The 22,739-nt window shown below is 34.2% G+C and overlaps 1 protein-coding gene across 1 annotated transcript; it reads left to right on the top strand.

The window, feature by feature from the left end:
- The first annotated feature begins 21,725 nt into the window (after positions 1-21,725).
- Positions 21,726-22,739, top strand: LOC140892266 (probable glutathione S-transferase). Its single transcript, XM_073301104.1, has 2 exons — positions 21,726-22,084; positions 22,182-22,739. The coding sequence occupies exons 1-2, from the start codon at positions 21,773-21,775 to the stop codon at positions 22,527-22,529; spliced, it is 660 nt and encodes a 219-aa protein (XP_073157205.1). The 5' UTR covers positions 21,726-21,772; the 3' UTR covers positions 22,530-22,739.

Raw genomic sequence — 22,739 nt, 5'->3', positions numbered from 1 at the left:
TCCTCTAGATTAATTTCGTTCTAATTGTGATCATAAATTTGACTTGGGTGGTGCGTAGTCAGAAATTAGTTCAATTGCGGTGTGTGGGTATTGAAGTCTTGTGTGATTCATCAAATTGTGGACGTTGGATTATCTTCGGAGGTTGTGAATTCTTGATTACGGGTTTGATTCAAGTTTGGGGAAGTCGTTGGTTGTTGAATTTTGTCAAATTGTTGTGGTTAATTGAGGTGCATCCCAAGTGTTTGACTAATGGAACCAAAGAAGAAGCTAAAATCTGTTGCATCATCTTCTTATGCCGCTATGGATCCTTAACCTCAGCGTTTCTGGAATGAGATTGCCGAAGAGCATTATCAACGATGTCTAGGGAAAACGATACTACCTGAGCGGGGTTTTGATACATCAACAGGGTTTGGGAATGATGAGTTTTTTAGTACAATTGGACGGGCTGTGGCTGGTCGTCAATGGTTAAATTTTGCTCAGCCACCTCAGGATGGAGTCGTCCCAGTAGTTCGTGAATTTTATGCGAACTTGAAGGTAAAGCACATGCAGCTTAAAGTGCTTGTCCGCGGAAAGCTGGTGCCTTTTGATGCTCACACTATTAACACCTTGTACAACCTCCCGCCAGTGTTTCACGATGAGTACGTGGAATACCGAGCTAATGACATGGATTACGCGGCGATTCTGATCCGTATTTGTGTTTCGGGCGCGGAATGGCGCATGGGCCGTGATCATTTTCCCTCCAAATTAAAGAAGACAGAACTAATTGCTGATGCTAAGCTGTGGTATAACTTTGTGTGTGGTCGCCTTAAACCGACCGTCCACGAGCATGAGGTGACCCGAGAACGAGCGATTCTTGTTTATTGTATTTTGAAGGGCAAAGCAATTGATTTGGGACAGATTTGTCAAGCAACGATTCAAGGTGTGGCGGCAGGTAAGACGACTGGCGGGTTTGCATTGCCGGCACTTATTACTGATCTTTGTGAAGCGGCTGGAGTTGAGTGGGGCCAGAATGAAGAACTGTTGAAAACTACTGCTCCTATTGCTTGTCATACCCCATTTCATATGATATCGACTTCCGGGCAAAAAACGCGTGCTGAGAGGTGAGATTTTAATGAGAGAGCAGCTGCACGACGAGGCCCTGCCACTCAACCTCAGGCCCCACCTGTTGCGCCCGACCGTGTTGCTATTTAGGAGGACGAATTGCGATTGCACCGTCAAGAGTTTCGGACGTTTCAGCAGACTACTGGTGTCTTTATGGACTACATGATGGATTTTACAGATGCTTTGCGACATCAGTTTCCACAGGCTGCTAGTTCGACTCATCTGTTTCCTCCGTATCCGCAGTGGCCACCCACTTTTGTCCCTTCTGATCCTGGCCACGATGATGCTGCTGGTGATGGCAACAACCACTGACGGTCGTCGTTTGCGGTACATGTCCTTCATGCTTTATTGTTTTATTCCTTGAGGACAATGAATGTGACAAGTTTGGGGGGAGTTGTGTCATATCTGACTTTTGTTGTTGTTTGCTTTTGTTTTGTTTTGTTTTGTGTTGTTTTGTGCTTTTATTTTAGTTGTTGATTCTTAGGAGTTGTGTTGTATTGGTGTGTGGCTGAATTTAAGAAAATTTATGTAGTTGTGATTTTTGGTGAATGTTGTTGAGAAGTCATGAATGAAATGGATTGATGGCCAATGATGTTAACTTTTTGTTTTGTAACTGAAATCCATGACTATCTGTCTTGCTGACAAAATTTTGAAATAAATGGAACCAAGTAAACAATTGAACTCCTATATACTCTGTGATGTTTCTTGAATCTGAATCTTGAGACAAACTAACATAAAAATGATTGAGGCATTGTTTGGATTTTTTGGGCCTGAATTTTATTGAATCAATTTATCCTTAGTTGCCCATTTGAGCCTACACGTTTATGAGTACATTGAGGTACGAAAAATCTGAAATTTTTGTGGAAAATCATCGTTTACTGCTGATGATTATTCTTTTCTGCACTGATTGGAATTTGTATGATTTAATTGTGGATTGAGACTTGTCTAGAACTAGTTCGGACATCCCTCGAGGCAAAATACGGGCAGAGCTGTGATTAGGAATGATTTGGGCGATTTTTCTGAATTCATTTGAGCCTTTCAAGCTACCATTAATTTATGTTATCCCTAGTACCTTGCTTGAGCCTTATTAAAAATCGAATGGCATGCGTGTAAACATGTGATAAACCCCCATTCGTTATTGTTTCAAGGTCCTACATTGACTACCTGAATAACCTAAACACTATTTCCTACATTTAAGGGAGTAATTTGAATGCTAAAATTTCATATGCTCCTAGTTGATATTTGTAAAAAAGGAAATGGTGTGGTGGAAGAATTGAAAAGAAAAAATCAAAAAGGTAGTAGTGAAAAAGAAAAAAATGTGGTTGAAAAGTTGTGAAAAAAATTGTTGGTATAAAAAGAAGTTGTGAAAAAAAGAAAAAAATCAATGAAGTGAAAAAAAAAGTGTGAAAAAGTGAATGAAAAAAGGAGTCGTAATTAGAGTTTATGCATTAAATTAATCTTTATTTTGAATTCTTAATCCTTCATTTGTAGCCATGAGTCAGACCTGACATTATAAGCTGATTAAGTCCTATTGACCGAGTCACAGTTGCCCAATATACTAGTGGAGAGGGGTTGCGAGAATTTAGCTTATGGATTGTTGATTGAAACTTTTAATGATTATGAATTATTTATCGAAACACGCACACACAATTATTCTTTGAATTACCCTGATTGTGAGTGTTTTTGATGATACCTTCTTGAATGTGATCCTGTACTACCTTGAAAAGTCCTCATGATTTGTGAATGTTTGAATTGAGTTAAGAGAAGAGTATTTTGAAACGTGAGTTGCGGATTTTATGAGTTTATGAGGTTGAATTATTTTTCTGGCTAGCTAAATTGTTTTCCAAGTGTTAGTAGATTAGATATGATTGGATTTAAATTGTTTTGGGAAGTGCAAACTGAGGTCATTGATCCATAGTAATTTTTTATGGTTATTGTTCATGCATTTGAGTTGAGTTGTATTAGTTTTGCTCGAGACGAACAAAAAATCAAGTTTGGGGGAATTTGATAAGTGCATTTTGTGCACTTAATTTGTATATGGTTTCACTTGACTTTTGAGATTTAATGGTAGATATTGCGTGAAATGGTTGTTGTTTTTGTGTTTGTAAGATGTTTTGGACTTTGATGCATTTAAGTGGAATTAAGCCTTAAAGATGAAAGTTTAAAGGGAAAATCAAGAGTTGGAAAAGAGAAGAAAAATGCTTAAAATCGAGGTCAAGGCGCGCCCGCGCTGGAAGAAGCGCGCCCGCGCTGTGTGTATGAGGATCGTAGGAAGCGAATTCGAACTTGAGGCGCGCTGGAAATGGAGCGCCCACGCCGGTTGAAGAATTTTCGAAGAATGAGTTGCGAACTTGAGGCGCGCCCGCGCCGTCATCTGTTAGGAGATTTAGAGTCCAAGTTTTTATGGAAACTTTGGGGTTTTCTTGGGATTATTTTGGACGATTCTTAGGTCATATAAAAGGGATTTTTCTGAGTCATAGAATCATCTATCAGCCGCCAATAGACACAATATTCTTGAGAGCACTTTTGTGAGATTTTGGGATCGAGAATTGAAGATTACTTGGAACGAAGACGAAGATTTTTCGACCGGACACGGAAGAAAGACTACGGCTTTCTTATGTTTTATTATTTATTTTCCTTTGATTGTGAAATTATGTTTGAGATATTGAACATGATTTGGTTTTTTATGAATTTGAGCATGAACTAAACTTTTCTAGTCTAGTGGTTGACGTAGCTTGGTTGAGACATATTCATGAATCTTTGATTTTAATAAATTGAATTTCTATAGATTAATTGTGTTTCTAGAATTGAATGTCTTCTTAATTTACTGGCCATAAATTGAGTTGTTATATTTACTTAGAATCCGGCACTCGGGAAAGGAGATTTTGGGTAGGATCAATAAAAACTACACTGTTAATTGTTTATATAGCTCGGGAGAGTATATAACTTTAATAGAACATTTAAGGAACATCTTTTTACAAATATCACTGCATCTAGATTTTTAATAAGGATATTGAAATCAAACTGTAGTTGATACACTCTATTTGTTGTTCGGGAGAAGGGAATAGAATAATCTAAGTGTTCTTGGTTATTAATTGAAAGAAATTTATAAAATAGATTATTTAGGATTGAATATTTTCGAGACCAAGTAAAATCAAAACCTCTGGACTATTTTTCTCTGATTGATAATTTCTCAAAATTTGTGTGTGAGTGAGCTTAATAATTCTTCACTATTTATTTAAGTTTTCAGCAAATTTTCAAAGTTTGATTTTCTAGATAAAATTAAGACTATTTTAATTACAGGTATTGAATATTTTCAAATTACTCCTTGTGGGATCGACACTCTCTCTTTCACTATATTAAAACTTGACACTCGTACGCTTGCGAGTATTTTTCACAACAGTCAGAAACGCGGTACAAATTATATTGCTCCGTAGTACGTAGGCTTGTAAATTAAGTATAATAATATCTTATTGTTGTATGATACTTTGTTGAATTTAGTACATCTTTCATGCATGTTTTTCATGGTGGTGTTGGTGCATGGTCAGAAACGCGGTACAAATTATATTTCTCCGTAGTACTTATGCTTGTAAATTATGTATAATAATACCTTATTGTTGTATGATACTTTGTTGAATTTAGTACATCTTTCATACATGTTTTCCATGGTGGTGTTGGTCCATGGTCAGAAACGCGGTACAAATTATTGCTACGTAGTACTTAGGCTTGTAAATTAAGTATAATAATACCTTATTGTCGTATGATACTTTGTTAAATTTAGTACATCTTTCATACATGTTTTACATGGTGGTGTTGATGCATGGTCAGAAACGCGGTACAAATTATATTGCTCCGTAGTACTTAGGGTTGTAAATTAAGTATAATAATGTCTTATTGTCGTATGATACTTTGTTGAATTTAGTACATCTTTCATACATGTTTTCCATGGTGGTGTTGGTGCATGGTCAGAAATGCGGTACAAATTATATTGATCTGTAGTACTTAGGCTTGTAAATTAAGTATAATAATGCCTTATTGTCGTATGATACTTTGTTGAATTTAGTACATCTTTCATACATGTTTTCCATGGTGGTTTTGGTGCATGGTAAGAAACGCGGTACAAATTATATTGCTCTGTAGTACTTAGGCTTGTAAATTATGTATAATAATATCTTATTGTCGTATGATACTTTGTTGAATTTAGTACATCTTTCATACATATTTTTTATGGTGGTGTTGGTGCATGGTCAGAAACGCGGTACAAATTATATTGCTACGTAGTACTTAGGCTTGTAAATTAAGTATAATAATAACTTATTGTCGTATGATACTTTGTTGAATTTAGTACATCTTTCATACATGTTTTCCATGGTGGTGTTGGTGCATGGTCAAAAACGTGGTACAAATTATATTGCTTCGTAGTACTTAGGCTTGTTAATTAAGTATAATAATACCTTATTGTCGTATGATACTTTGTTGAATTTAGTACATCTTTCATACATGTTTTTCATGGTGGTGTTGGTGCATGGTCAGAAACGCGGTACAAATTATATTTCTCCGTAGTACTTAGGCTTGTAAATTAAGTATAATAATACCTTATTGTCGTATGATACTTTGTTGAATTTAGTATATCTTTCATTCATGTTTTTCATGGTGGTGTTGGCGCATGGTCAGAAACGCGGTACAAATTATATTGCTCCGTAGTACTTGAGCTTGAAAAATAAGTATAACAATGCCTTGTTGTGGTATGCTACTTTGTTGGTGAATGGTCAGAAGCACAGTATCAGATATATTGATCAGTAGTACATTATGTAGAAAATGAACTATAAAACGTTCTTATTTCCCTTATACTGTACCAACTTCATTAACACTACCAAATACACTACCAACTATACCAACACAGTTATCCATCTTATCAAAATACAGTACAAAATACACCAAAAATAATTGTTCACTCCATTCTAATTTCCTTGAACTCATTTCATCAAACATATTTGTCACTTAGGATGGCTGCAACAACGTGTGCCCTTATACCGTCTATGTTTCAATCAGTCTGATAATTTCATGTAAAAGGGTCATCACGAGCATAACACTCAGCCCATAAGCAGGTAAACACACCACAATCGGGATTAGGCCCTTGGACTCTTACACTTTGGAAATCCCACGGTGCAATTGGCAAGGTCAAGGTCCCGGAACATCCTCAAGTATCCTAATAGAAATTCAACCTGGACATAAATCGAGTTATTGTAATATTAAACTAATTGCATCACATAATGAGGGAGATACAATAATGAAATACTTACAAACTGCCTCGCACTTGTCCTGTCATATGGGCAGTCTATTGAGTTCCTCACCACAAATTCTCTTTTTTCACTATTCCACACAAGCAAAAACCAATGGGATCTCACACCAATAGGAAAGAATACATATCTGCATATCTCCATTACTTCCTTTTTTAGATCATGTAGCTTCACCACGGTACTCTTCGTACACTTGGAGAGGAAGTCCACGTATTGATGATCTTCGAGTGATTTGTTTTTGTAGGGCTCACCAAGTACCTTTAATACATCACGCTACAAAAAAATATTTAAATTGTCAACAATCAATTTTATAGTGCTTATATACAAAAATAAAAGAACAGTTGATGAAATACAATTAATTACAAAGGTACTCCATACACACCTGAACCCAAGGTTGAACCGTATAAATGGGGAGTTCATGGTTACTGGAGCGGCTCATAATTTTTAGGTAACATTCTATTATCTCTCCTCGGACATCTTTGCCAAACAACAGAGAACATAGTTGAGCTCCTTTCACCGATAGGTACGAGTCATTCCACACCACACAACTGTGCAAAAGAACATCAGTACACTAATTAAAATATACAATAATAAACATGATGACTTACTCCAATTTTTCTCTTGAAAGAAAAGAACAAATGACATTTCTCTTCGAATCAGTCACTAAATCATGTCCACAAAAATCTGTCCGACCCTTGTACAATTGCAAAGGATCCTCCATGACCTGTCCAACATCTTGCGTCACCTTCTCAACAATACGATCAAGATCTACGACATAGTCATTTTGATGAAACACACAACAATTAAAACAAAAACAATATGAGTAACATATCAAATTAAGAAAAGAAACAACTATAGGTAATATATTTCTACTAACCTCTGTCGTACTACCAACCAAACTACTAGATTTCTCTCTCAGTCGTTTTGATGTTCTTCTCGGTGCATTCATCAAACTCTCTTTGTTTCTTCTACTCGCGCGCTCTACTTTTTTTCTTATGTTAGCCATCTTCTTAGGATCAAACCCACTTGCAGCATCGCTCTCGTCAACCATCAATTTTGAAACATATTCATCAACATTTCGACCAGAGGCTTCTCCATCAGCCTGCGAGGTCATTTTACTAGAATCCACATTCACATTATCAACTATCTTCTTAGGTTCCTTCTCAATTTCATTTTCTACTTGCATTTTTTCACTTTCCTTCTCATCTAATTTACCGAATCCATCCTCCCTTTCGTCAGCAGCATCTTTCACATTTTCATGATTTATTTGAACTTGTGTCTCTAGCTGCACACTATCTAAGTCACTAAAATTTCCATCAAAATCCTTACCAACAGATTTTTTACGACTATTAATTTCTCCAGCAACATTCTTCGTACTATATTTGCGTTTCAACTTCTTAATCTCAGAAGATTGTTCCCTAACAATCTTCTCCAAACGAGTGACATCCGTTTTCAGAATATACTCATTCATTGTTGACATTACCTGTAACAAATCAATCATACAATCCATCAACAAACTTTAAGAACATTACAATGAATTGCACAAATTATAAATTCGCATCACATTCACGTACCACACCGCTGGAAAGTATCTCCTCAACAAACACTCTTTCCTCAGGGAATGGAACTAAAGGAACAACCTATTTATAACATAAAATTGCAATGTTAGAACCTTATAATTATTTTGGATAATATTATATAAAAATAACATATCAAATAGGACCTTCATCCTCGTAATTGCGTTAAAAAATTCTTCGACGGAATTGGCATTGTTAGGAATTTTGCACTTCGCCCAACGGAAAACACGGGGAAATTTCCTAAAACTTGTCTGAATGGCAAAGAAAGGTAAACTCTCATACAACCAAGCCTACATTGAAAGATTATTAAATTAAATATGAACAAGAAGAAAATGTTAGATGGCTAATTTATTAAGAATAATAAATACTAACCATCAACCCCACTAAACAACCATCTAGGTATTTCTTCCGTTCTACTTCACCTTGTCCATCACCGATATGTGCAGCAATTTGCTCGCAAAGGAATCGGTACGCAGCATCACCCCACGAGTAATCAAAAAAATGATCCAGATCATCAAGATATGGCAAAATAAATCTTGGAGTTGAATAATTACCAACCGGAAAAATCACACAATTGAATAAATACAAGATAAACATCCTCGCAAAGTCATCAACATATTTTTTCTTCTTCTTACGTGATAGTTCAAAAAATTTCAAACGAATACTTGACCGGATCACCTAGCTTACATTACCCCCAAAATAACGAGTTACAAAGGAAGATTCTATTTTCAAATCGATATACACCGGTTTTCCAACATACTTTAACCCCATCACAATGGAAAACTCTGACGGTTTAAAAGGAACCGATACACTACCATCGCCAAATTTGAAGGACAAAGACTGAACATCAAACCTTTTCAACACTGCCTCAAACTTCAAACAACTAAAGCTAAGCTTTGGAATCTTTAACCATTCCGAGAATGGAGAATCATTTATCCACTATAGTTGTCTTCTCCCAATTACAGAATAAAGTTCTTCCATTGTACTTCTAAATACTGTAGCAGAGCAACGGCTTGGTGCCTCATATGGCCTATGGGTACTGCCTTTCACTTCAGATCCTACTCGTTTTCGAACCATTTCTAAATCAAAAAATAAATTTGTGTCATAATTCGTAACAAAAAGAGTTTAATAAACAACTTTCACGGTAACAAAGCAGAAAACATACAAATAAACCGAAAGGAAGATTTTTAATTTTAACTGTCTATACATAATTTTCGAGTATAAAAATCATTGATAAATCTAGTTTCAACTGTCAAGACTACAAATAAAATTTTCAAAATTTCACATACAAATGATATTAAAAATTGTTTAAGCTAATGAAGATTTACAATTAAAAGAAATAACCCACAGCCTAAGCATGCTGCTTAAACATAAAATGCATATAGATATCCCGTAAGCAAATGAGTTATTGAAAAATTTCAATGATCCAATGAAGATTTACAATTGAAAAAAAACTCGTAGCCTAAGCGCTCAAATGCAAATATCGTAACCCTATATCCCATTTTCTTCACCAAATTTCAATCCAAAATCCTACTTTAAGCACATAACAACATAAGAATTAAGAAAGAGTGCAAACCGGTTGAAGCTTCTCGGATCAGCGTAAGGCCCCTACGAGGATGACAATTTCGAACAGGAGGAAATTCTGAAAAATTGAATAGGAACGGATACTATAACGTGGAGAACGACGAAAAGACAGTCATATAGAGCCGACTTTGCCGATCGTTGTTCTAGTCGGCCGGTGATGGGCCTAGTCGTCGGTTGATGATTTGGGGCTTAGGGATTTCTCTGGTGAAAGAGGTGATCGAATGATGATGGGGTTGAAGTTGTATTATTAATATTATTTTTATTATTAATGATTTTTTTTAAAACAAATAATAATATTAAAAATTAAAAATGAGTGGAAATATAAAATAGGGAGCTAATAAAAAGAAGTTTGATGCATAAGGGAGTGCAGTCTTATTTATTTTACCTTGTGTACTGAACACAAACCCAAGTTTGGTTTTAGGTATTTATCCTCAAATTTCCGTTGAATAAATTTCATAAAGAATATCAGTTTTATGTTTTTGTCAACAAAGGAATTTGAAAATTATTACAGTTAGAAAAAAAAAATTGAATCCTAATAATTGTGATGAAAAGCTCCTTTTATCCAAATTCCACCATGATAGGAAAAGAAGCTACGTGACCTTGGATCATGGCATGCGTCACCCTAATTTACATATTTTGAGAAAATCTTCTCTCTGGTCGAAGTTCTCAGCTTTTGAGAGAGGTTGATTCGAGGGTCTGGTCATTAAAAAAGTGTGTTAGGTTGTGATTTTGGCTCTGTTTAGAAGTAGACCGAAATGGGCTGATCACTAACTAGTTAGGGTCAAGGAAAGGTTGGCCCGCTCGCTGCCCATCAATTTTTAAAATTTTAAACTTATTTTTTAATTATTATTTTTAAATAAAAGTAATATCGTAGTTGTATAAATTAATAAGAAATTAAACTACAATTTGAAATATCAAAATTTAAAAAAAAAAAATGTAATAACCATACCATATGAGGCTAGTTATGCCAAACAAAAGAAGGATGTTTTCTTTTGACTAATAATAGATATATATATATATATATATAGTAGTATAGATGTGTGGTTGATATTTTTGATTGATTTATATATGATTGATAATTTTTAAAATATTTATATGATTTATAATAGTTTATGTATGATTTTTTTCCCAATTTTTTTAATTTGTTAACGGTTTGAGTTGAGATTTACCCAACTAGCCAAGAAATGAAACGGTAACGTACAAAACTAGATTAATTAATTAGTACTTAAAATAAATAAATATATATATATAAATATGAAAAATATTTTATTCAAAATAAAAAACATATGACATACAACCAACTATGTGGAATACCATGCCATATTAAAATGTACATCCATGATAGTCACCAACATTGAATACCTAACAAATGAACACTTATATATAGTCGGATAATAAGGTTATTGGAAATAAACAAATAAATAATTTTTTGATATGTAAATAATAGAAAAAAAAAATTTGGTCCTGTATGTTTGACACTTTGCGATTTTAGTCCTTTATATTTTTCGATTTCAGTTTTAGTCCGTTATCTTTATTTTTTTGGCAATTTTAGTTCTTTTTCGACGTGGCGCTGACATGGCACCAATTTAGTGTTGATGTGGAGCCGACGTGTACAGTGTCACGTAAGCATTTTCAAATAAAAAGGACGAAAATTGTCAAAAATTGGAACATGTAGGACTAAAACTGAAATATGAAAATATTGAGGACCAAAATCGCAAAGTGGCAAACATACAGGACCAAATTTGCAGTTTTCTCTAGATACTATAAAACAATTTTTTTATAGGGCCCTTAATTTTTTTGGGCCTCAAGCAGAAATAGAGATGTAATCGAGCCGAGTCGAGCCAAACTCTGAGATATTTGGGCTTGACTCATTTATAATCAAGCTGAGCTCGAGTTTTATTTAACAAATATATTCATCTCTCATGAGCTTATTCGAGATTTTATCAATCCTAAACGAACTTAATAAATACAAATAGAAATTTAAGTATTCATTAAATTTATTGAAACTAAATATAATAATTAGACAAAAACATAATATTATTATTAAAATTGATAATTTCATTCTAATATGTTGAAAACCTTAAGTTTTGATTTTTACAAATCGAAAAGATATAATCTGATTGCAAAAAGAAGAAGAGATAAACTGATTGCATCATGTTGGCACCAAACTAATCGCATTATGATTAGCGTTAAACTGAAGAAGAAACGCTAAACTGATATCACAAAAGAAGAAGCGGTAAACCAAAGAAGAAGTGCTAAACAAAAGAAGAAGGGCTAAACTGACTTCACAAAAGCATAAGCGCTAAACTGATCGCATTATAGAGTACGCTTTAATATCAGTTTAGCTAAAGTATTTGGGAAGCAAACTGATTGCTCAAAAGGGCTACATATTGCATCAGTTTACTATCGTGTCTCGAAATGGATAAGTCTTCCGTACACTAACACCCCTGCAACATAACGCCACAACTTTAGATAATGTTGGTAAAAACAAACAAAGCAACGGGAAAAATCAAATGATATCTGATGCAATTCAAAATTATTACGGTTGGAATTTGAACCTATAAATAGGAATATTGATCAGTTGAATAAGGCCCTCTCCTGCTCGCGCGGTCATTCACTTATCTTCGCACTCAAACCCTTGCAAACTAAATTGATCAAGAAACTCGAATCACACACTTACAGTTGTTATTCTGATCATTCAAGGATCACATTGTGCAAGTCAAATCGAGTTGTAATACATTGTCATCTCATCAGTCGACGACTGTTATTGTGTTGTAACTAGGAGTTCTAAGATAGGTAATTGTGTATAAGTCCTAGTCTTAAAGTGAAGTTTTGCAAGTTGATTGTAAAATTCAAAGTCTTCTAGTGTTATCCTTTCGAGGAAGAAGAAGGAGTGACGTAGGAGTAAATGAAATCTCCGAACATCCAGAAACATTTCTCTGGGTTGCTTTGTTTGCTTTTGCCAACATTCTCTACAAAAAGCATACTCTCAAATCGCGGCATTATGTTGCAGGTGTGTCAATGTACAAAAGACTTTATCCACTTAGAGAGACGATAGCAGACTAAAGCAGTATGTAGACAGAAGCGATATGTAAACTGATTCCCAAAAACTTGATCAGTGCAACTGTTTGTAATGAGTAAATTGATATTGCAATTAGTTTAGAGATTCTTCTTCATCAGTTTAACGTTTCTACTCTGCAATGCGATCAGTTTAGCGCATATTCTTTTGTGATCAATTTAGCGCTTCTTCTTTTGCGATTAAGTTATTCCTTCGATTTGAACTATTAATATATCCGCTTAGTGTTAGTTTGCAAACACCGGAACTTGAAGTTTCCAACATGATTCTTACATATGTAATTAATAATATGATATAGTATATAATGTTTGGTTTGAATGATAGAATAATCATTGATTGCATAACTCGAACTTACATATACACCAAATTTCATATAATTAATTACATGACTACATAAATTACATTATATATATCTAATATATGTTTTATTATTTATATTATACTTACCAGAAATTCATTTTAATAATGAAAGAAAGCAGAACTCGTTTTCTTTAGCCAAGACCTCATGTGAAAACAAGATAATTTATTTAAAAAGTTCGATAAAAGTAAGAAATTATGTATTATTATTTATTATTAAATATAAAGTGAAGAGATTTATGTTACTCGTCAATGTTTAGGCATCAAGTTTCAAACTATACCTAATAAAATATTATAATAAGCTTAATAGCTCTAAAAATTTGATTGAACCACTGAGAGAAACTGTAATTTTAATTATGAATTATTTGGACAAATAACAAACTAATTGGTATTATACTGCTCCAAGTTCTCGATCCTTCACTTGAATTTATCCACATTTTCGTAGAGGACAAATCAAATTTGATTTCCCTATAAGAATGGGCTCCCAACCAGTGCAAATTACACACATTAGAATTATAAAACAAAATTAATTTAATTATTTATTTAAGTAGGGGTATTTTCGTCATTTTTTAGCTGGAAAGAGTGTGTATGCTACAGATCTAGAATCACATGGGGTTATTAGCTTAAAAAATTTTCATAGGGGGTTATCAGCAAACTCAAAATTTCACAAGGGTGATATATGCAATTTTCCCTAAAAGATTTTATTTTAATAATATCTCGAATAAGTTATGTCACTAAAAATTTATAGTATATTGCTTGATATTTTGATTACCAATTAAACTAAATAAGTTTAATTTATTTCAAACAATAACATCAAGTTAATATTAGCTCTTAACCTGATAGGATCGGATACGGTGTGTAGAGGGGGGGTGAATATACATTTTTAAAACATTTTGAGCTACAATAGCTCGGTTCTTGAAATATTGAGCACCGATGAATTAAATCGAGTTTGGTTTTCAAACGAAGCGGAATACACTCAAAATAATCCTTCGTAGAAACTAATTTAACATTTTGTAAATCAATTTAAAAGGATGCAAGTTGAAGTAATGAAAACGATTTAGTTGAAGCATTTTATCAAACACTTTGAATGTAACATTTGGGTATTTTATCAAACACATAAAATGCTTCAACAATGTAATCTAAAACAGTAGCAATGAATAAATGCAAGATATAAAGAGACTCGGATTTGTTTATGGATGTTCGGAGATTTCAACAACTCCTACGTCACCCCTTCTTCCTCCTCGGAAGGATCCACTAGAAAACTTAGATTTATATAAGCCATTTGTGTAAACCTAATCCAAGACTAGGACTTACCATTGCCTATCTTAGAACTCCTAGCCACCACTCGATTGTAGGCCGCAACCTCACAATCCGCATATAGTTTTACGTCTTTATGCCAAGACTACAAACACAATCTTTAACGTCTTTGTGTAAAGACTTTCACTCAACTAATCTATGAATGCATCTCTCTTTTATATGTGAGTGAGTTGGGTGTGAAGAACTTGAATTTTCACGCTCAAGAATTTTGATGTGTTCTTCACACCTTGGGCTTTGCTCTCAACTAGCTGATTTCTTCAAGTAGGCTGCCCATACTTTTAATCTCCTTCAAAAGCTTATGTTTAAACTACAATATGTTGTATTTATAGGCTCCAAGAGTGATATAGCCGTTAGACACAAAAATAGAGCCGTTAAAATACTTTTGTACTGTTTTTGTACCTTTTCTGGAGCTAAACTGAATTTCACTAAACTGGTCTTAAGCAAAACTGATCGTGCTAAACTGAACTTTGGTGCGAAACTGGACTTGGAGTAGTTTGGGTGCTGTAGCAGTTGAGCGATCTTCAGTTTGGGTGGGTAAACTACTATTGGTCAACTTCAGTTTAGGTAGTAGTTTAGCAACTTCCGAGACATGTGATCAGTCTAGCTCTGTATCTCTTGATTCATTGATTGGTGGGCAAAGTGATGAATACAAAAGTTGTAGCCCTTGATCTTAGCTTTCCAACACCACCAGAATCAATCAATTTGGAGTTCATATGCAAACGTTATGCTCGATATACCAGAGCTGCACAAAATTTCGGTTGAGCAAAAAATCAGTTTAGGAGCTAAACTGATTTTGGAGCAGTTTAGTAATCATACGATCAGTTTAGTATCATATCTCTTGATTCGTTGATTTTTGGGCAAAGTGATAAACATGAAAATTGTAGCCCTTTCTCTTAGCTTTCCACGGAATCATAAATCACTCAATTCGGAGTTCAAATGCAAAAGTTATGCTTAATACACCAGACTGTTCTAGAAATTCTGCTTTGCAGAATTTTACTTCCATACTAGTAACCTCAACACAGTTTATCATCTCCTTAGAATTCGATTTAGTCTTTGTCTTGTGAATATGATTTGTAGAGCATTCTTTTATCTTTCCAACGCAAGGTGAATCGTTCCATTCGGATAATCGAGCTGCAAGATATGGCCAATATACCAGAACTGCTCGAGGTAAACTGCTTCTGTATTTCTGCTAAACTGATCCGATTCAGTTTGGTATTGCGACGTCAGTTTGATCTAGATAACATCCGTTTTGGCTCAACTGACGTGAAATAAGATATGTTCCAAATTAAGTTTTATTTGCATTTTTTTGGCGGCTAATCATTTGGATCACTGAGATGTAAGATATCATTGAAACACTGGAGCTCGCAAGAAATTCAGTTTAGCTAATTTCGAGTTTTGGCTTCCATCTTGAGTTGACAACTTCAAACTAGAGTAAATATGTTAGAAACTCAATAACAAGTTTTGTTATCATCAAAATCAAGATTTCTTGTATTCCAAAAACCCAACAATCTCTCCCTTTTTGATGATCACAAAACTTGGATAAAAATATGAACATTTAAACTCAAGTAATGCAAAAATCATATTTTTAACTAACATATTTCTCCCACTTTTTGTGTGAATCAAAAAGACACAAATTAAACAAACAAAAAAAAAATTTCTCCCCCTTAAAATTATAATTAGCTCTCCCCCTATATTTTATAAAGGTAGAGGGGTGACTAACTCATGAAAACAACTTCAATGAAATATGTATGCAAAAAAAATTTCATCCACTTGATTATTTTGGTAAAAGAGATCGCATTTCCGAACAACAATGCCGAAACAAAAATAATCGAGGGAAGTGCTTGAAAATATCACATGCTATGAATTTTAGTCACTCACAAAGATCAAGAGATAATTAAAAATTGACTTGATCAAATCATCTTCCATATTTCTCTACTTTTGCCACCATATATAGTCAACAAGTATAAGTAGATCAAGAAGTTGTAAAATATCATTGTGATCCTAAAACAAGTAAGCTTATGATGTGTCCCTTTAATGAATGATTCTAAAAAGATTTAAGCATGTAGAGGGTATTCACATAGAAAAATAATGATCTCACAATGATATTATTTCTCCTCTTTTTCACAAACACTAGTGATTACTTATGCAAGTAGAGAAAAAACATTGGAACTCAAATCATTTTTCGAATAAACAGATTTGATATTTGAAATTATAAAGCGCAAGTATATGAAAGATACGATTGCAAGTCAAAAATCATTACTCTCCCTATCTTTATAATATGATCATAAAATAATTTTAAAGAGCAAACAAAAAGTGTTGTAGCATATGACATTTCATAAATTTTAAATTTTCCAAAAATATGAAATGCACAAAAATATCTAACACAAATAATCAAGTTGAGCAATTAGCAAGCTTCATAAAAAATTGACAAAATTAACTCGAACCGCCAAGCAATACAAAGTCAAGATTGACATGCCAACTGAAATATTCATAAATCATTTAAGCGTCCCTTTTATATATTTAAGCACAACTACTGATATAAGGAAATTGACTAGACATGCTTGATTCAACAACATGCTAGCACAAATAGAACATCATATTGACAGTCAAACTCAAGTGCTCTCTAGAAGAAAATTTTAAAATAAGTGTACCGAGGTTTTCTTGATGATGTATGGCTGTTATTCGAGGCAATAAGTGTCTTCAATCGATGAGTGCAACATCCTTGAGCTTTTTGACAATAACACCAACTCATGTCCTATGCTCTGTTTTTGCGGCAGCACACTGGTTCAATCTTTACAGAATAAACTGCTTTTTCTTGTGCATCACCAGGCTGCAAATTTTATACCGCTGCGATCCTCTATGTGTCTAGTTTTCAATGCAAAAAGCGGTTTGTCGTTTGGACACTTGAGCAGAGAGTTATGTCATTTTTCCCAAAGTCGCTACAAGCTGACAGAAAACTCAACTATGCATATATATGTTAGAAAAATCATGAAAAACGAATTTTAAAGGTCAAAATCAGTTTCAAATGCTATTTCAAGAACAACCCTCTTTGATACCAATTGATAGGATCGGATACGGTGTGTAGAGGGGGGGGTGAATACACACTTTTAAAATATTTTGAGCTACAATAGCTCGGTTCTTGAAATATTGAGCACCGATGAATTAAAGCGAGTTTGGTTTTCAAACCAAGCGGAAGACACTCGAAATAATCCTTCGTAGAAACTAATTTAACATTTTGTAAATCAATTTAAAAGGATGCAAGCTGAAGTAATGAAAACGGTTTAGTTGAAGCATTTTATCAAACACTTTGAATGCAACATTTGGGTATTTTATCAAACACATAAAATGCTTCAACAATGTAATCTAAAACAGTAGCAATGAATAAATGCAAGAAATAAAGAGACTCGAATTTGTTTATGGATGTTCGGATATTTCAACAACTCCTACGTCACCCTTTCTTCCTCCTCGGAATGATCCACTAGAAAACTTTGATTTATACAAGTCATTTGTACAAACCCAATCCAAGACTAGGACTTACCATTGCCTATCTTAGAACTCCTAGCCACCACTCGATTGTAGGTCGCAACCTCACAATCCGCATATAGTTTTATGTCTTTATGCCAAGACTACAAACACAATCTTTAACGTCTTTGTGTAAAGACTTTCACTCAACTAATCTATGAATGCATCTCTCTTTTATATGTGAGTGAGTTAGGTGTGAAGAACTTGACTTTTCACGCTCAAGAATTTTGATGTGTTCTTCACACTTTGGGCTTTGCTCTCAACTAGCCGATTTTTTCAAGTAGGCTGCCCATACTTTTAATCTCCTTCAAAAGCTTATGTTTAAACTCCAAGATGTTGTATTTATAGGCTCCAAGAGTGATATAGCCGTTAGACACAAAAATAGAGCCGTTAAAATACTTTTGTACTGTTTTTGTACCTTTTCTGGAGCTAAAGTGAATTTCACTAAACTGGTCTTAAGCGAAACTGATCTTGCTAAACTGAACTTTGGTGCAAAACTGGACTTGGAGTAGTTTGGGTGTTGTAGCAGTTGAGCGATCTTCAGTTTGGGTGGGTAAACTACTCTTGGTCAACTTCAGTTTAGGTAGTAGTTTAGCAACTTCCGAGACATGTGATCAGTCTAGCTCTATATCTCTTGATTCGTTGATTTCTGGGCAAAGTGATGAATACAAAAGTTGCAGCCCTTGATCTTAGCTTTCCAACGCCATCAGAATCAATCAATTTGAAGTTTATATTCAAAAGTTATGCTCGAAATACCAGAGCTGCACAAAATTTCGGTTGAGCACCAAATCAGTTTAGGAGCTAAACTGATTTTGGAGTAGTTTAGTAATTATACGATCAGTTTAGTATCATATCTCTTGATTCGTTGATTTTTGGGAAAAGTGATAAACATAAAAGTTGTAGCCCTTTCTCTTAGCTTTCCACGAAATCAAGAATCACTCAATTTGGAGTTCAAATGCGAAAGTTATGCTTAATACACCAGACTGTTCTTCCAAACTAGTAATGTCAACGCAGTTTATCATCTCCTTAGAATTCGATTTAGTCTTCGACTTGTGAATATGATTTGTATATCATTCTCTTATCTTTCCAACGCATGGTGAATCGTTCCATTCAAATAATCGAGCTGAAAGATATGGTCAATATACCAGAACTGCTCGAGGTAAACTGCTTCTGTATTTCTGCTAAACAGATCCGATTTAGTTTGGTATTGCGACGTCAGTTTGATCTAGATAACATCCATTTTGGCTCAACTGACGTGAAATAAGATATGTTCCAAATTAAGTTTTATTTGCATTTTCTTTGGCGGCTAATCATTTGGATCCCTGAGATGTAAGATATCATTGAAACACTGGAGCTCGCAAGAAATTCAGTTTAGCAAATTTTGAGTTTTGGCTTCCATCTTGAGTTGACAACTTCACACTAGAGTAAATATGTTAGAAACACAATAACAAGTTTTGTTATCATCAAAATCAAGATTGCTTGTATTCCAAAAACCCAGCATAGCCTATTTGAATTTGTGTAGTGTTTGGAGTGCTCTTTTTCTTCAACCTCTAGCAGTATTTATAGGCAGCTTGAAGAGCATCTGAATAGCCACGTTTTTAAGGCTGTAACAACCAACTTTCAATGCCATAATGCCCCATGAATGTCTGTTACTACTATGAATTGAAGCATGAGTGTGCTGTTACAATTCAGCCTCAATGTTGGTCAAATTCTGCATTCATGTTGGCCTTTAATTCCCTTTCAAAATTTAAACAAATATGATGCATCAATTTCGAAATTATGGCTAGTTACATGCAAAAATTCATGCATTTTTCTTTGGGCTTCACTAAAAATTTGAAAATTTATGTATCTATTCTTAAAATCTATAAGTTTATATCTTATTTATTCTATTAATCAACTTGCTATAATTTTTCTTTTCGAAACAATCAACTTGCTATAATTGAAATTGCTATAATTGAAATTATACCAAAAAATAAAAAAAAAAACTTTTTTCCACACTTAACTTTGTTCTAAACTCGCATAAAATTGTGGTTATATTTATACTTCTACGCACTTTTTAGAACATTGATCTTTTATTGTCATGCATGTATAATTCAAAGACAGTTATATTTTGACTGCGTTTTGATTAAGAAGCTAGAAGAGAAAAATATTTTTTTAAAGAAGTATTTTTTTGTTCCATATAAGTTTGGATAGATCTGCAGTGCTTTTAAAAGCAGTTATTTAAGCTAAAAAAGTGTTTTTTTATAAAAGTCCATATTTATAGCTTTTCAAATGTTTTTTTTATAACTCAACTAAAAAAAATGCTTTCAATCTATTTATCCAAAGACAAAATTATTACATCTTTTACTTAAAAAATACTTTTAAAAGTCAACTCAAAAAAATAATTTTGGTCAAAATAATAAGTTTTTGGAAAATTATCTTTTTAAGTATTCGGTGAGGGAGGGGTACAAAGTGAAAATCGGTTTCTATAAACAATCATCCTTTTGCTCGGCTGATAACTCCAAAACTTGGTGAATTTTTCTACCAGCCATGCTGCTCTCTTCTCTAAGCAGGTTCGGCATTTGGACGCCCTTGATATATTTTTATGGATGTGCAAGTCATTGAGAAAGCCAGATGTTGAACTATTTGCCATACGGACGTGGGGAATTTGAAAAGGGAGAGGTGATATATTACATAAAAATGTCGCTCCCAACACGACCATGTAGGTAGCTAGATTGGTGTGACGTGGATGCAGCATTTAACGAGACTACTAGCAGCTTTGTCATTGGTGGAGTAGTCCGTAATCATGAAGGCCAATCAGTTCTTGCTTTTGGTTGTTGGATTGTGCATCCTCAATCTATAGTTAATTTATACATAGCTTGCGGCAATCGAGGGTGGAATAATTTCTGCAAGCAGTCATGCACGATGCCAGAAGAGGATCTTAGCTATGTTGGAGCACTTGCTTCTGATAGTCGAAACTTGTTGTCGCATTATGGTGCTATATCTCTACGTCATGTTCATAGATCGGCGAATGATGTTGTTCATTGCTTCTTTTGCTATTTTCTCCCCGCCTTTTTTGCTTGGGAGTGCGGGAGTTTTTTTTTTTTTGGTTCATTGATCTTGTAATTAAAAACTTGTTTTCATCTTGATTTTAATATTACGAGATCTTTCACACAAAAAAAATATAGGTTAGTTAAAAAAAAATTAACAGAGGTTATTTTCAAACTTCCTAGTGAAATTTAAATACCCATACCTAGCTGACCGATCTAGTAGGTAATTAAAAGTAAACTTGATGAAAATTTTTAACTATTAAATATTAATAGCACAAGTAAATGAACTCATAATTTATTCTAAAAAATTTGAGACTTTTTTTTTTTTGCATAGTCGTCTCATTCAACTAATTTTTGTATCATCGTCATTTTTATTCTTTGATTTTATTATGTTCACATAGAACAGACTTTTAACCGGTAAATTATAATTTCTGGCTACACTCACCACATGTTGTAGGCATGCCGTACATTTTTACATAAAAAAAAAAATTAAAATAATTTTAACTATAGTGAGGTTAAATGCGCGAACACATGAATCTCTCAAATAATTTTTAAGTATCAATTGACCGATTAGACTATGGACGAAGTAGATATTCGCAAACCCAAGGAATTATTTAATTTAAGTAAATGAAGAGAGTCGAAATGGGGCTGAAATTCAAAGGAGTTGACTTAAATATGAATCATATATATGAAAATAGAAAAATCTTTCTCAAAAAAAAAAAAAAAATAGAAAATAGAAAAATCAATATTCAATTAATTGGTATTCTTCACTTGAAGTCACTGAGTTTGATTAATGCACATTTTCGTGGAGGACAAGTCAAATTTCCCTATATAAGAATGGACTCCCAACCAGAGTAAACTACACAAACACATTCCAAAACTCAAAAAACAAACAAACAAACAACCGCGATGGCGGAAGTGAAGGTACTTGGTTCTTGGCGCAGCGCATTTAGCCTGAGAGTGGAATGGGCGCTGAAACTGAAAGGAGTAGAATATGAATTCATAGAAGAAGATATGAGCAACAAATCCGCTCTACTTGTTGAATCCAATCCAGTCCACAAAAAAATCCCTGTTTTGATACATAATGGCAAGCCTATCGCCGAGTCATTGGTGATTCTTGAATACATCGACGAAACTTGGGAAAATGGCCCCCTCATCTTGCCCAAAGATCCTTACGACCGAGCCGTGGCTCGTTTCTGGGCTAGATTCTTGGATGAGAAGGTATTATTAATTTTGTGTAAACATGCATCTACAAGTTTCTATGCATATATATGATAAATGGTTAATTAACATTTGTTTTGTTTGAATGAATTTCCAGTGGTTGCCAGCATACTTGACGGCTTGTTTGGTTTCAGGGGAGGAGCAAGCGAAAGCCAAGGGAGAAGCAGAAGAATCGCTTAGAATTCTTGACAATGAACTCCAAGGCAAGAAATTCTTCGGGGGAGATTTCATAGGATTTGTGGATATTGTGGGCAATATCATGGCCAATTGGGCTGTGGTTATTTCCGAATTGGCGGGACTTGAAATCATAACGAAAGAGAAGTTCCCAAATTTGTGTAGATGGATGGACGAGTACGTCCACTCCAGCTCTGTTAAGGAACATCTGCCTGATCCCGAGAAGTTGACGGAGAGTTTACGGTCTCGTTTTCAGAGAACTAATAAGTGACAACAATATGCTTGCTGTATTTATTGCAATAAATAAGACTGATAATCATGAAACGTGGGGTGGTTCATTGAAAATGTTCGTCAGTTTTGTTTTATTATATTCCGTTGTGTGAATGTGTTTCGGAGGAAGGAAAAAAAGATACAATGTGTTGTGGCGTGTTTTTTACTCGGTACTTTCGTTCTGAGTTTGAATAATAAACGTTTCTACATA

This window comes from Henckelia pumila, chromosome 3 (assembly GCF_033568475.1).
Source record: "Henckelia pumila isolate YLH828 chromosome 3, ASM3356847v2, whole genome shotgun sequence".
Classification (NCBI taxonomy): Eukaryota; Viridiplantae; Streptophyta; class Magnoliopsida; order Lamiales; family Gesneriaceae; genus Henckelia; species Henckelia pumila.
Note: the sequence above shows the minus strand (reverse complement) of the source record. Positions and strands in the feature narration are given on the sequence as shown.

Excerpts from the sequence above, each read along its gene's own strand:
- LOC140892266 (XM_073301104.1), top strand. The coding sequence starts at position 21,773 with ATGGCGGAAGTGAAGGTACTTGGTTCTTGGCGCAGCGCATTTAGCCTG. Across the intron at positions 22,085-22,181 it reads CTAGATTCTTGGATGAGAAG|TGGTTGCCAGCATACTTGAC; the intron begins GTATTATTAATT and ends ATGAATTTCCAG.